This window comes from Callionymus lyra, chromosome 17 (assembly GCF_982586985.1).
Source record: "Callionymus lyra chromosome 17, fCalLyr1.hap1.1, whole genome shotgun sequence".
NCBI classification, from domain to species: domain Eukaryota; kingdom Metazoa; phylum Chordata; class Actinopteri; order Syngnathiformes; family Callionymidae; genus Callionymus; species Callionymus lyra.
In genome coordinates, this window is record NC_141834.1 from 19,299,737 (window position 1) to 19,314,932 (window position 15,196).

At 42.6% G+C, this 15,196-nt stretch overlaps 1 protein-coding gene across 1 annotated transcript; it reads left to right on the top strand.

The window, feature by feature from the left end:
* Window positions 1-386: 386 nt before the first annotated feature.
* Window positions 387-7,178, top strand: tent5ba (terminal nucleotidyltransferase 5ba). Its single transcript, XM_087812858.1, has 2 exons — window positions 387-691; window positions 5,693-7,178. The coding sequence occupies exons 1-2, from the start codon at window positions 536-538 to the stop codon at window positions 6,728-6,730; spliced, it is 1,194 nt and encodes a 397-aa protein (XP_087668984.1). The 5' UTR covers window positions 387-535; the 3' UTR covers window positions 6,731-7,178.
* The last annotated feature ends 8,018 nt before the right edge of the window (window positions 7,179-15,196 follow it).

Consider the following 15,196-nt stretch of genomic DNA (forward strand, 5'->3'; position numbering starts at 1 on the left):
CACACACACACACACACACACACACACACACACACACACACACATTTCCTTGATTTTCTGGAACTCCTGTTGTGTTATCAGTTTTATCTTGACCTTTAAAGTATATACTTTATTGAATATTGTTTTGATTGTTTAAGCACTTTGTGACCCTGGTCTGGAAAAGCGCTATACAAATAAAAATTACACACACACACGCACACACAAACAGTTATGAAAAGAATGTTTGAATCTTCTGTAAGGAAAACCCTGTCCGCCAGTGACGTCACGAGGGGGGCGTTGCCGCTCGGCCTCAGCGACCAAACGTGTCAGCCAATCACAGCGCACATGCTAATGAGGTCGTTTTAAACCCGCGGCTCCTGGTCCAGCTTCGTTCTTCTGCGCACTGACCATCTCTGACCATCACTGACACTCGCCGGCGGAACCAGCTGGTGATCCTCATCCGAACCTTCCCTCCGAACACAGGACTATTCTTCGTGACCCCGCGGCGGAAGTTTCGAGGAAGTTCTGACCCACTAAAGAGTTCCTGTCAGCGACCATGTCTTGCGGTGATGCGTCGGATCACAGCCGGAGGTTCTGCGTCTTGTCTTGGGATCAGGTGCAGAGACTGGACTCGATCCTGGGCGAGGCGGTTCCGATCCACGGCCGAGGAAACTTCCCCACCCTGTCCATGAGACCCCGGCAGATAGTCCAGGTGAGCCCCCCCCCCCCCCCCCTGCTTTCATAAGGTCCTCTTAGGCTTGTGCAACAAACTGTTACACAACTTTTACTACTTTAATTAAATGACTTTTATGGTCTTAGACTCTGAGTAGATGCTAAACTAACTGTACATGAAAGTACATTCTTTTACATTATTATTTAATCCTCAGTACAAAAATGTATTATTTAAATACTTGCATATTGTAATACATTTGAAATAAATAGATTTTGGATGTCTTAATTAAAATAAATAAAATAAGTATTAGATATAATGGTATTTTAAACACTTTTTTTTTTCCGACACGTAGATTTAAGTAATTGCTTATAATTACTGTTAATGTTTTAATAGTTACTCTATAAACATTAGGGAGCAACTATTAAAACATGCTAAGCTTCAACTTAAGAAGTTAAAAGACAATGTAATTAAAAGCAATTGTATAAATCTACATGTCAGAAAAAAAAAGAAAAACATTTAAAATACCATTATAACTTATAATTATTTGATTTATTTTAATTGTATTTAATCATCTATATTAACTAATTGTGAAGTTATTTGTGTTCATAAACACCTTTTAAAACATATTTTTAACGTCAGAAATTAAAAATACTCTAAAATGTATATAAAATACCATTTTATCTATAAAGTACTTGCATGTTGACCAACGAGTTCTGTACAAATGTAGATAAAACAAACAATAAAACACACATAAGCAATATTTACATATAATAAAACAAATAAAACCACAAGATGATTCAAGAAAGAAATACGATCAGATGTGTGCCTGGTTTAAAGCTAACGATCAAATGTGTTCTTTCAAAAATTGACGATATAAATGTAATAATAATGTGCTTTAAACTGTGATCTTTAACTCGTTCTTATTGGTCACCGACCTCTGGTGAACAGCCAATCACATCGCTCCGATACCAAGTTATGATTCAATGAATCTTTGCAACATTTCAATAGACGAGTACAAACGATACACAACTTTAAATTGTTCGTAATAAAAACTATCGCAGTACTACATAGTCGTCGAAAGAACGACGGTCTGAACTTATCTAGTAATACTGCAAAGTCCAAGGTAGTACTTAAACAAGTTGAACGACACCTGACTTTAATCCGACAACATGAGTGACCAACTCGAGACAGTATTATTGTAATTACACACTTAAAGTCACAAAAGAAAGGGCGCAACTCTGCATTTATGGAATTAACTTTTTGAGTACTTTTGAGCTACTTAAATGGAAGAAATTAAACCAGTTTTATCCGTCATTACTCAAGGGATTAATATGCTTTACTTTTGCTAACTTTTCGCGACGTCGCTTCACGAACTGACAAAAAAACATAAATCTTGAATTGATTTAAATCTTCTCTTCCAGTACTTTAACTTTAATTTACTTTGCTACTGGGGTAAGTATTAGCAAGTTTTTAACCTAGCTAGATTGTTTATAGCATCACTGCGACAGGACCTAATACAAGACTTAAATTAAAGATTTTTTTCAAACAAATTCACATCTTCTAAAGTGTTGTAGCCAGTGCTGGAGTACCTGGACACGACAGACTGGAACAGGTGTGACAGTCGATCACAGATCAGAGTGAAAACATGAGCAGCTACAACTAGCTTTAGCATCATCGTGAGTACAACACAAACTGTTTAGACGAGTCCGACGTGTGATTCATGCTCGTTCGTGACTCCACGACTCATGACTTCCTTCTGTCGGGATGGTTCGAAAATCTGTGCTCGGCTGCTTCCCCCTGCCGACCCGTCACTCAGGCGGACTGATGGAAAGAATCCGTGGGGGATCTAGACTTTACTGGTCCTCGAGGCCGGTCTTAAAAGGAGGCCGGAGTCACTGCCTTGTGGCTCCACGCTTCCCCTTGTGGTGTCTCATGGAACTCTCGCCCTTTGACTCCAACCTCAGAGTCGCATCAGAGTGTGTGTGTGTGTGTGTGTGTGTGTGTGTGTGTGTGTGTGTGTGTGTGTGTTTCTTTCCACTTCATTCCCTGACATCCCCACGATGAGCTCAAGGAGCGAGCGAGGCCCGGAGCTCATGCTTGCGGTCGTGGAAAGATGAATGCTCCATTGAGGAGCAGGAAGTCTAAGTGTAGGTTTTGCTCCCCGAATGTTGGGGACGCTCGTGTTTTTGCTGGACGCGAGGAAACCCTCGTGCGATCTCGATCCTTTTTTCGAGATCTACATCGCCGGCTGGAAGACATCAGTGGAGGAGTGACCTTTGACCCCCCCTTCTTCATGAATCTCTCAAGTTCACCCTCGGCCCTTAACGGCCCCATAACTCCTGGACCTGTGGCCCCGTTTATGATCCGCACACTGTTCCATCTTTTATTCCCCTGCGTGTCGATCACATGCCCGAGAAGATAAGAAAGATAAGAAGTCTCGACGACACAAAAGTTGTCGTTTCAGCTAAAACGACTATAAAACAACGTTGTACAAGAGGAGCGTCATTTTGAGACTCGAAGTAGAGCTTCTTTTGGTTAATTTCTGTGTAGCAATTACACTTCCGACCGCTAGATGGCAGCAGTCGTTATGTCGTCCACCGCTTAAGAAACAATGAAATCCTGCAAGATTCCGGCGATGACTGGGGACGAGAGGATACAGTGACTCCGGCAGCTTTTAAAGCTGATGTTTGGACATATTTTGGTTTGAAAACAAATGGAAGCAGTAACGACTGAGGACGAGAGGATACAGTGACTCCAGACGCTTTTAAAGCTGATGTTTGGACATATTTTGGTTTGAAAACAAATGGAAGCAGTAACGACTTCGTCAAGAGTCATGTGGTCTGTAAATACTACAACACCAGAGTCAAGTACTGGATAAAACTACACATATATACTTGTTACTACACTATCACAACACCAGAGTCAAGTACTGGACAATACTACACATATATACTTGTTACTACACTATCACAACACCAGAGTCAAGTACTCGACAATACTATACATATATACTTTTTACTACACTATCACAACACCAGAGTCAAGTACTCGACAATACTACACATATATCCTTGTTACTACACTATCACAACACCAGAGTCAAGTACTCGACAATACTACACATATATACGTGTTACTACAGTATCACAACACCAGAGTCAAGTACTGGACAATATTACACATATATACTTGTTACTACACTATCACAACACCAGAGTAAAGTCAAGTACTCGGACAACAACATCAGGATATCATTTCATGACTCCCCAGATCTAAAGGAATGATCACAAACTGGTTTGAGCTCTAAACAAAACAACACAATGTCTTGGGAATGTCTGAGGATCTTATGTCCAGTATGTCGGATTCAAACTACAAACGGGTTTATTAGACTTATTAGTCTTTAATTTGAGTCAAGTTGTAACTAATTCTACCAAAACAAGACGCTAAAAATAAAACCTTTTCAAAGGAATTCAATCACATTAACCGTCTCTGGATGTAAAGAAGTTCTACTCCGAGTCTCTCATGGACGCCTCGGGATCGTCCGACCTGTCGATGAAACTCATCTTCAGCTCCTCAAATCCAGCATCGTTCAGTCACGACCCAGAAACCCATGACTACGAGGACCACCGAGGATGAATCACGGGACGCAAACGTCGATCGAGTTTCTAACGAGGAGGACAAACGCTGGATTATTAGCATCGAGCAGTTTGTGGAGAAGCTTTTCTAACGTGTTTGTCTGCAGCCTGACCTCCAGTTATAAATAGAGCCTGATTGTTATCTGATCACCATGAGAGACACAGGCGCTAATCTGAAGGTACCGGGATCGTGTCCGGGCCGGAGAAAATATAGGAAGCGAGAAAACAAAGTGTTTGTCGAGACAAGTCTTAAAGAGAGTCTTGACACTTCATGATTGTGTCTCCAAACCTCACTGATGAATCACCTGCAGCCTCGTGAAGATGGATCCTCAGACCATCGAGTTCCTTCACTTTGTCTCCTGATGACAAAATGGATTTTAGGCGACGAGTCGAAATGATTCGATGTTCACCTGCTTCCTTGTCTCGTTCACAAGGACATCAGATATCCAGGAAAAAAGACAGTTTATAATAATAATAATATTAATAACTTATATGTTGTTGTCATAATGACAGTGTTATGGATATGTTTGATTTAAAAAGCTTCAATTTCGACAGATTCCATTTTCAATTATTGGTATTTCTGGCTGTTAACCTGAAGAATAGGTTGTAGGTGAGAGTCCAGAGGTTTTCAATTAACTTGCTATTTTACCTTCTTATTGTCCAGCAGTATCTCTAGTCCCTTTAAAACTGCTCACTCACCCGGCGCTAGCTAACGTCTAGCTAACTGCTAGCTAGACGTTAGCATGGACGCTAAAAGCAAGATTAAAAATGAGGATAATTGGATGAAGAACTTGAATATAAAGGCGGTTTAATAAATAACTATATACACACAAACACTGTGGATGTTATTTAATTTTTATATTTGTTCAAAGGAAGGAAGTTAAATGCTAACAAACTATTGAATAAAAGTACACTTTTAAGAAACAAGATGGATTATTAAATGTATAAAAATGATAATTTTTATTTACTAGATTACAAGATTTCTTATTGTCCATCAGTGTCTCTTTTTAATGATGCTTTTAAGTGACGAGAGGGAACATTTTAATCAATACTCATGAGTAACAATGGTAACCTGTAGTAATGTAACTCTTTAAGAAAATAAATAAAGAAACAAACACTTATCTGCTAGCTAGAAGTTAGCATCCATGCTAAAAACAAGATTAAAAAACAGGATCATAAACTTGAAGATAAAATGGTTTAGTCAATAACTATATACACATAAACACATAGTATTATTTGATGCTATTTAAAGCTAAATGCTAATTCTGCAGGACACTTGAGTAACAAGGTGAATTATGGGTCACGATATTCATCAACATTTTTGGCTTTTGATTTATATTCAATGTTTGTCAAATGAATTCTGAGTGATTCCTTCAGCCGACACTGACGGTCTGGTCCTCCTCAGGTGGTGCGTGAGCGTCTGGAGGCTCGTGGCGTGTGCGTGAAGGACGTCCGGCTCAACGGCTCCGCGGCCAGCCACGTCCTCCACCAGGACACGGGCCTGGGCTACAAAGACCTGGACCTGATCTTCGGCGTGTCCCTGAAGGACGACCAGGCCTTCCGTCTGGTGAAGGACGTGGTGCTGGACTGTCTCCTGGACTTCCTCCCGCCTGGCGTGTCCAAGGACCGCATCTCGGCACTGACTCTCAAGGAGGCCTACGTCCAGAAGCTGGTGAAGGTGTGCAACGACATGGACCGCTGGAGCCTCATCTCGCTGTCCAACAACAGCGGCAAGAACGTGGAGCTGAAGTTCGTGGACTCGCTGCGACGGCAGTTTGAATTCAGCGTGGACTCCTTCCAGATCTGCCTGGACTCGCTGCTGCTGTTCGACCGCTGCTCGGAGACGCCCATGTCCGAGAGCTTCCACCCCACCGTGGTGGGCGAGAGCGTGTACGGCGACTTCAGCGAGGCCATGCAGCACTTGTGCCAGCGGACTATTGCCACGCGCAACCCCGAGGAGATCCGGGGCGGCGGACTACTGAAGTATTGCCACCTGCTGGTGCGGGGGTTCCGGCCCACGTCGGAGTCGGACATGAAGCAGATGCAGCGCTACATGTGCTCGCGCTTCTTCATCGACTTCTCGGACATTTGCGAGCAGCAGAGGAAGCTGGAGGCCTACCTCCAGAACCACTTCGTGGGGATGGAACACAAACGCTACGAGTGCCTGATGACGCTGCACCACGTGGTGAACGAGAGCACGGTGTGCCTGATGGGCCACGAGCGGCGCCAGACGCTCAGCCTCATCTCCATGCTGGCGCTGGCGGTGCTGGCCGAGCAGAACGCCATCCCCACCGTCACCAACGTCACCTGCTACTACCAGCCGGCGCCGTACGTGCAGGACATCAACTTCAACAACTATTATATCGCGCACGTGCAGCCGCCGCCGCCGCCGCGGCTCTCGCCGTGCGCGAGCACGTATCAGACGTGGCTGCCCTGCAGCTGAAGCGCGACCACGTCTTAAAGCTTCTGAAGAACAAACAGAAACTTGCCAAATGTGACTAAAAACGATCCAGTACTGCTGTACGTCTGATGAGCCAACACAAACATCTGTATGATTGCTGGTCATTTCTGAGATGTAGCAAAATGTCTTATTTAAATTTATAAACAAGAATGAAGCTTTATAAATGGTTGGATGTTATACATTTTAAGGATTTAAAAAAAAAATGAGCTGGTGTTTTTTCGTTCTTTTCATATACCCTAGCTTTGTTTTCCTAAAGACATACCGGACCAAAGATATTTTCTTGCTCAAAACAAAAAAGAAAAAAAAAGGGAATTTGTTGATTCCAAGTGCCTTTGCAATGTTCTTAAGATGTTTTTCTAGATCACGATTGTTTTTTCCTTCAGGAAAAATAAGCTTTTCTGTGACATTAAAAAAAGTTTGAAAACTCAAAGAGATTTGTGGTTTTGTATTCTATTTAGCTATGCTAGGAGTTAGCATGTAGCATGGTACAGCTAGCTCTTACTTTTACGTCAAAGTTGTCGAGTCACTGAATGTTCAAGACGAAATACCTGGAATTCCAAAAAAGAAACAGAAGTCGTGACCTACGATTAGAACAGAAGCTAAAGCTAAAAATGCTATGTCCTGAATGATACAAATTTAATTTTTTTTTTTTTTAAAGAGATATTTATCCAAGATCTAACTGGGAAAGAAAATTCAACAAATAAACTTACGTTACAAAGAAAAGTGTTTGATGTCATCAGTAAATTTAATTTGCACCATTTATCTCGGCTATAGTATTAACTGTTGATGACACAGTTTTTTCCATAAGTTAACCTTAAGTTCTCTCATTTAACCGTTAAATTAAAAAACATCTAGAACCAAATTGTGACACTATTTTACCTCCCAATGGAACAAAACAAGTTACTTGCACGAAGCACTACCCTTCGGCTAAAATGGCCTCGGGGCCAAAAACTATTTTTAAGTGGCAAACTTGAAAATGTAACTAGTGTCACTAGAAAATCACGTGGACATTAAATCTGGAGAGAAACAGTTGTTGAGTACACATCTGTGTTGTTATAAAAGACCCACTATGAAAAGCTTTAACAAGGTAACTAATATAACTCTTGTAAAGTTAACAAGTTAAGGGTTGACAACTTTAACAGTGTGACAAATTTGTTTGACGCCTGCGCCGCGAGCACAATCCTCAGAGCAAAATACAGCAACCAGTTCTGGAATATTTGAGGTAGAAAAGCCAGAGAAGTGACGTCTGTGCGGACGATCACACCAACAGGTGCTGGTGAGACGGGAAGATGAGCCTCTCGACTGCAGGGACACCTCGTAAAGTCCAGTTGCAGGTCTGGTTCAGGTTCCACATAAAAGTGGGTCAACTTTGATAGCATGTGTTTCCTTCCCGATGTTCTGCCAAACACACAACCGACACCGTCGACACATGTCTCGGTCACGTTTTCCCGACCGACACTCGCACATATGGACCTTTGTTTATGTTGGTGTCTAAACAAGAAGGATCCGTCTCGCCTGCAGTTCATAGAAAACCCCCCATCAAGAATTCTGAGCCGCTCTAGTAGAAGAACTCACATTTAACTGTGTATTGCTTTTGATTGTTTAAGCGCTTTGTGACCCTGGTCTACAAATGACTATTACTGACTTACATATTTTTGGAATGGATTCACGCGACGGGAGATTATTCGTCGACTTCCACTGAAGGACCGCCGGCTGGAGCAGGTTTCGTTGAACTGGGGGCTCAGGATCCATTACAGTCTGAGGACGTGAACCATAAGGGGGCTTTTCTCAGGCACAATGGCTTCTCTCTGTGTGACACCAAAGCGTATCAACAAAAGCCGGCCTGTTCTCCCATGTTACTTAGCGCTGGAAACCCCAACCCTGTCTGCTTGACCGCTGGTCTGTATCGTCGTCTGAATCAAACAGGTTCAGACATCACAGCCCGTCGTCAGCTCCACGTCCACGTCACGCTTGGACCCGCCGTCTGTGCGAGGACTGGGAAAATATGTTTATTTTAACCCGGGAGTCACAACCAGTCATTCATCCGTCTGCTGGCTCAGCGCCACCTGTTGACAGACGGGATTTGAGATCTAATATTCAAATATGCCATCTTGTGTTTGCAGGCCTCGCGGCCAAAACAACAGATCTTTCTGTCACTGGGACGTCTGTGGTCCACGAACCTTCATCACCGGCTTCGACCAGAGTCAGAAGCAGTTCACTGAGCCAACAGATCAACTTCTCAACCAACGCTTCGGTGACGCAGATCTACGTCAAACCACTTGAACATACATCACCTGAAGTGTTTTTTTCTTCATTCTCTTTGTTCGCTGAACCCTGAACTCTGCAGGTGCTTCATTCAAGTGTTTGAACAACAGATCACTGACGTGTTGTCCAACTTACTTTGAACTTTATTTAGATAGACAGAGGTTAGTTAACGATACCATGAGCTAATAACACATACTTTTGTGCCGTTATATTATTGAAGAATTCAAATCACAGCCACAAAATGTAGACGTCCACAGGGTTCCATCCATCCATCCATATGAAACCCCCCCTGCTGGTCATTATGAGAAGTAGTCGCTAAGAAGGTGCAAGATTTTTTTTCGTTACGCCTCAACACATCTACGTGCAGAGCTGCCAAAAGTCACACTTTGAGTGTGACAGTCACACAATTTCTCACACCACACTCGACATTTGTCACACCTAGATTTGCTCATTCGATGCTTTAAATTCCTGTGTTTGTGACGATAAACTTTGGGCCTCTGAGCCTAAATCCGGTCATTCACAGAAGGCATCACGTGGCATTGACCCATCAGAAGAAACACAAGGATGGTATTGGCATCTTCTAACTTTCTTTTTCAAGACACTACACACAAACACAAAGACGACAGCATGTGGTCGGGTCATTGCGACAACATTTAAGATCAACGGCGCTGATGTCGTACTGCAGTCAGGACATACATTTCCTAAATGTCATTCATAAGTACGAAACAAAGTTCCAGCTTTAAAATGTAAAGATGCTGCGTCCGCCTTGTAATCCTTCTTTATCATTGTCACTCTCTATATAATGCTGTAAATGAATCCCAAGTTAGAATCACTAACTGCCACAGATCTCCTCTTGTAGACCACTATCCCACAAAATATCATAACAGTTCAATATACAATCTTCCAGAAATGAATAATAAAACCATATAATTTGAACCACCTCAGTCATATGACATAGTCAAATATGAATTATTCATATGATACTATAAATCAGTAATTATCTGAAGTAACGATCAATAACTGCTGCAGATCACTTCTAGAAGAAGTAGAATAATATCCAACAAATATCAGAACATTCAAATGTAGAATCTTTGATAAATGAATAATTAAATCATCATATTTTGGTCACATGACATTTGATATGCCTTTCTGTCCAAGTGGCCTTTGAGCTAATAATGCTAAGCTAATCAATCTACTGTAGGTTCTCCCAGTGACAGTACAGTGGATCGACTAACAAAACGGTGTGAGTCACTCGGTTTTTGACTTTTTGACAATGGATTCTCTACGAGTGTCTCGTGTGAGTTTCACTTATTATTATTATTATCATTATTTGAACATTTTCTGTCGTTTGGCTCCGAGAGTACAAACATCGGTTTGACCTGAATTCTCCTTTTTCCGAAATGATTAGTTTCCCTTTTTCGATGTCCTTGAGTCCATTTCATGAGCGCTTTAAAAATGTTCAAATGTACCAGAATGGATTTAAAAGAATTCGCATTTGAACGTTTCAACGTCGTTGTAAATGTAAACCTGAATGTTTGTGACATTTATTCTAAGAATAAAGACCATTTCCTGTCGCCTGGAAAGTCCTGGAGAGAATTAACACCGAACAAAATTCTAATTTAACCAAAAAATTAAATTCCTTTTCTCACATAAATAATGTCCTTGATATTGAACTACAAGTTTAAAACAATAAAAGTTCAATTCCTCTCATAAAAATCTTATAAAAGATCTACGCCCGCCCCCCCCCCCCGTAACGCTTACATGTTCTGGCTATTACGAAGACACTCTTTCTTTACGTTTTCAAATGATTCAATGAGATTATTTTGCTGTTTTTTGAAGTTAGATATGACGATCTAAGCAATACACTGGCAGTGAAATATAAACTGTCAAAGTTTTTCAACTGTCCTATGAAGTGAATTAAATTCTGAACTGGTATACCTGCTAGCTTAGCTTTAGCACACTTAGCATCTTTTGTATTTTGAAGATTAAAATCGAAATGATGCGAATCTACTAATCTACTAATAAAAAAGTGTAAATAAAATAATTTTAATGTCAAACTGAATACTTCATGAAAACATTAATTTAAAAACACATTTATGGACTATGGTAATAATCCAAAGTTATGGTAATAAAAGAAACGCAAAGGTGTTTGTAATCTGGGAAAACAACGATGTACAAAAAAAGAAAATCCAGTTTTTCCCGTCGTGTCTGTCAAACTAACACTTTTGAAATATGATCCGTATTAAACTCCACAAACATCGCGCTCAAGATTCTATATTTCTGACGCTGAAGAAACATTATACGTTGCTGGGTTTTCCGCACTGCAACCGATGTTTTCGTCTAATAACAGCGTCTCATTTGGCTCTAGAGATTTTTTTTAATCCTCCCTTTTGTCTGGAAAATAGAGGCAGGGTTTTCCCAGAGAATAACAGCCCTAAGAGGTTTAATGTGAGCTTCAATCGCAGAGTTTCGAGTGTTCGCTGGTGTGTGTACGAGCGTGTGTGGGCTGATGACAGGACAGAGTGCGGTAATAACAGAGATTTCACAGTTTCTTGCCACAACACAAATCAAAATTGAGCCTGGACTCGGGGGTCGGTGCTTTTAAACCAGAAAATAAGCTTCATTTTCCCAAAGAGTCAATTATATCATCCCAGAGAGGCACTTCTCACTCTCTCCCTCTCTTTGCTCGCCCCGGTGCGCCGGGACATCTGAGGAAGGAATCCAGATCTTCCCCAGAGTCGGGATATGATGTTTTAAATTAGACTGCAGTCAGGGAACACATGACTGGTGACATCATGCTCAGGGTGAAAAGGGGAAACACATGCCTCGACTGATTCAACAGGACGGTTTTAGACAAAGATTAGTGTGTCGCCCACTTGTTGAGGTGGAGATGACACACTTTTTACATTGTCGACAGGATCCACGCGAAAGAAAACTTTCTTTTCCTTTCAACACTCATCCCATCTGGATCGGTTTTCAATGCGAATGTGGCAGAAACAAGGATCTGCATTTTTAACGACAAACCAAAACGAAGAGTAAAGTTGAAACAACAACGAGAATTCTGACCCGCTCTAGTAGAAGAACTCACATTTCTCCGATCCTTAAATCTCTTAACTGGCTGCCAGTTTCTATCAGGTCTAGAAAAGCGCTCTACAAATATTACTTACTCACTTACTAACAGGGTGCAAAGGCTGGAATGTCCAATCCAGTATCTTGGGGTCAAGAGTGAGGAAAGGATTGATTATGTGATCGTTAGATGGACTAGTATAGTGCCTTGAGGAATCTCTACCATTCCACGTGAGACTCAAGGTAGAACTGCCGAACGTAAACTACATCAAGTGAAGTATTTTATGGTAGAAATTTAACAGAATGTCTTACTGGCTAAAGTGATCTGGGAAACTGGAGGGTTGCCTCAAGGTAGACCCAGGACATACAGAAGGAATCATGTCTCACTGTAGATCTGGGAAAACCCCAGTTGACCCCTTCAACCCACCAGAGGAGCTGGAGGATAGGGAGATAGACATGTGAGTTTCTTAGCTTTGGTTGCTGTTCCTTCAAAGTCTTATAGAACTTTATATATAACCCGTACGTTAAAGTTCCATATAGTGTTGAACACCTGGGTCTTAGCGTGAGAGTTTGGTATGCATTTCCCCGTCTACTGTCTTCACAGTCTAGTTACTGTATGGTCCCATGAAGCTGGTGAGCTGGGTCACAAGTGTTGGGTTACCATGTTTTTTTGTGTGACCGTGACATGGATAAGCGTCTCCTGATGATGTCTTTTCTTCTCTCACAATGGCTTTGAAAAAGAAATTCTGTTCGGTCAAAGGTTAGCGAGGGCCCATAGGGTGTCTACGCTCTCAGAGGGCGGCCTTCAGTCTACCCATGATCTTTAGTAGTTTGTGAGAATCGTTTCTTCTCTTTCAGCCAAAAGAAAATCTCAGAAGAGAGATTGAATCCAACTCTCTAGTGGGAGTGATTTCTGCGGCTCGTAGCCAGACTGAGCTTGAATCTTCTGCCTCCTACTCCTGGAACAAACCTTCCATCTTCTGTTCTTTCCATCCTCATCTCCATCTTACCTCTGCTGCCCTTCATTTACCATCTCCACCACCACTGCCATGATTGTTCATTCATACTTTATCTTGCTTTCAGGGGCCAACGTCCAATCTGCGCCGGTTTCCATCTCCAGATCCACATGTTTCCATGTTTACCTTCTTCAAAGCTGTTGTCTCATGTGTCAGACGGAACATTCGAGAAAGTTCCAGACAATGGATAGCACTCTCTCCACTGGAGCGGGTGGGAGTCGGGAGGATGGGGTGACTCAGGCCGGTGTGTGTTTGTGTGTCGAGTTACCAAAATAGCTCGCGGGAGAGAAATAGAATGGTATTTGGCTGGAGAGTTCAGGGAGCAGGAGGGTGTCAGGGATCCAAACCCTTGCTGGAGATGCAAAATAAGAGTGTGAGAGACACTCGCACACGCTGGGGGAGCTACTGCCGAACATTCCTGACATTACAGCCAGCTGACAAACAATCCTAACTTTATCCAGTCAAGTGAATGGCTGCAGTGTGTCCAGTTTAGCCAGTGAAGGGGGCAGTGACCAGCCAGGAGAGCTCTCTTCCTCGGCCAAACACTATAATGACTGAGGTGGAACTGTCCGCTCAGTGTATCATCACCGTACGCTCCACTCGTCCTCCACCCTTATTATCTTCAATGCTTACAGTAGTAAACCCTATTTATACATTTCATTTACCGTATTTTTCAGAGTATTAGGCGCAGAAAAATACTTTTTAACTATATCCAAGTCGACAGTGCACCTCATGGTCCTGTGCGTAAATGACATAACAATTTCCTACTTTTTGTTCTTATTGACCTTGAAGCAATGCACCGCAGGAATACTCCGCCAGGTCCGTAGTCTTATTCTGTGAGGTGTCAGGGTATTACCACACAACGCCCCGTCGTATTACTCCGCGAGGCGCACTGGCATTACTACGTGAGGTTGCTGTGGTACTACTCCAGGAGGTGCCGTGGTATTACTCTGCGGGGCGCAGTGGTATTACTTCCCGAGGCACCATGGTATTGCTCCTCGGGGCACAGTAATATTATTTCCAGAGGCGCCTTAGTATTCCTCTGCAGGGCGCAGTGGTATTACTTCCAGAGGCACCGTGGTATTGCTCTGCGGGGCACAGTAGTATTACTTCAAGAGGTGCCGTGATATTGCTCTGCGGGGCGCATTGGTATCACTCCAGGAGGCACCGTTGTATTGCTCTGCAGGGCACAGTAGTATTACTTCCAGAGGCACCTTGGTATTGCTCTGCAAGGCGCAGTGGTATTACTTCCAGGAGGCACGGTCGTATTGCTCCGCGGGGCACAGTAGTATTACTTCCAGAGGTGCAGTGGTATTACTCTGCAGGGCACCGTGGTATTACTCCAGGAGGCACTCGGTATTGCTCTTTGGGGCACAGTGGTATTACTTCCAGAGGCACCGTGGTATTGCTCAGTGGGGCACAGTGGTATTACTTCCAAAGGCACCGTGGTATTGCTCTGCGGGGCACAGTGGTATTACTTCCAGAGGGGCCGTGGTATTACTCTGAAAGGTACTGAGGTACAGTTATGTAATGTGCAGTGGTATTGCTCAGCGAAGTGCCATGGTATTACTGCGCAACGGGTCCGGTGAGATGAAAGAAAAAAATAACATCCGCCTATTTTCTGACTATAAAACTGACTTTTGGAGAAGGCGGCTCGACACCCTGCACTCTGTGGTGAAGATCAAACTGTTATTTTACCGTCACACACCCACAGAGACACTCACACATAAACACGGCGCTTAGACCACATAATTCATATTGTCTCATGTGAGAACAAAAGTAATGGAGGCGAGGACAAGAGTTCAAACGCATCTATTAATTCTTCCTCTCAAGCCATTGTTCACATCATCGTCCCGGAGCCTTGTGAGAAGTTGTGGCGTCAACACTCGTAAACGTCCAAACTTAGTGGCAACCACTGAAGTCTGAGGAGGTTTGAGGACGAGAAAAAGTCTGTTGGATCTTTAGAAGGTTAGGGTGCCGTCATTTCGTAGCAAAGACCTCAAAGAGCAAGAAGATTAGAAAAGTAAATCAATGTGGAATGTGCCACCTAGTGGGGAGTCGCAGGCATGGCAAGGGAAAATATAAAGACATGTTTTTAAAG

Bases quoted from the DNA above. Each gene is read 5' to 3' on its own strand.
- tent5ba (XM_087812858.1), top strand. From the start codon at position 536: ATGTCTTGCGGTGATGCGTCGGATCACAGCCGGAGGTTCTGCGTCTTG. The intron at 692-5,692 runs GTGAGCCCCCCC...GGTCCTCCTCAG, and splicing joins GACCCCGGCAGATAGTCCAG to GTGGTGCGTGAGCGTCTGGA.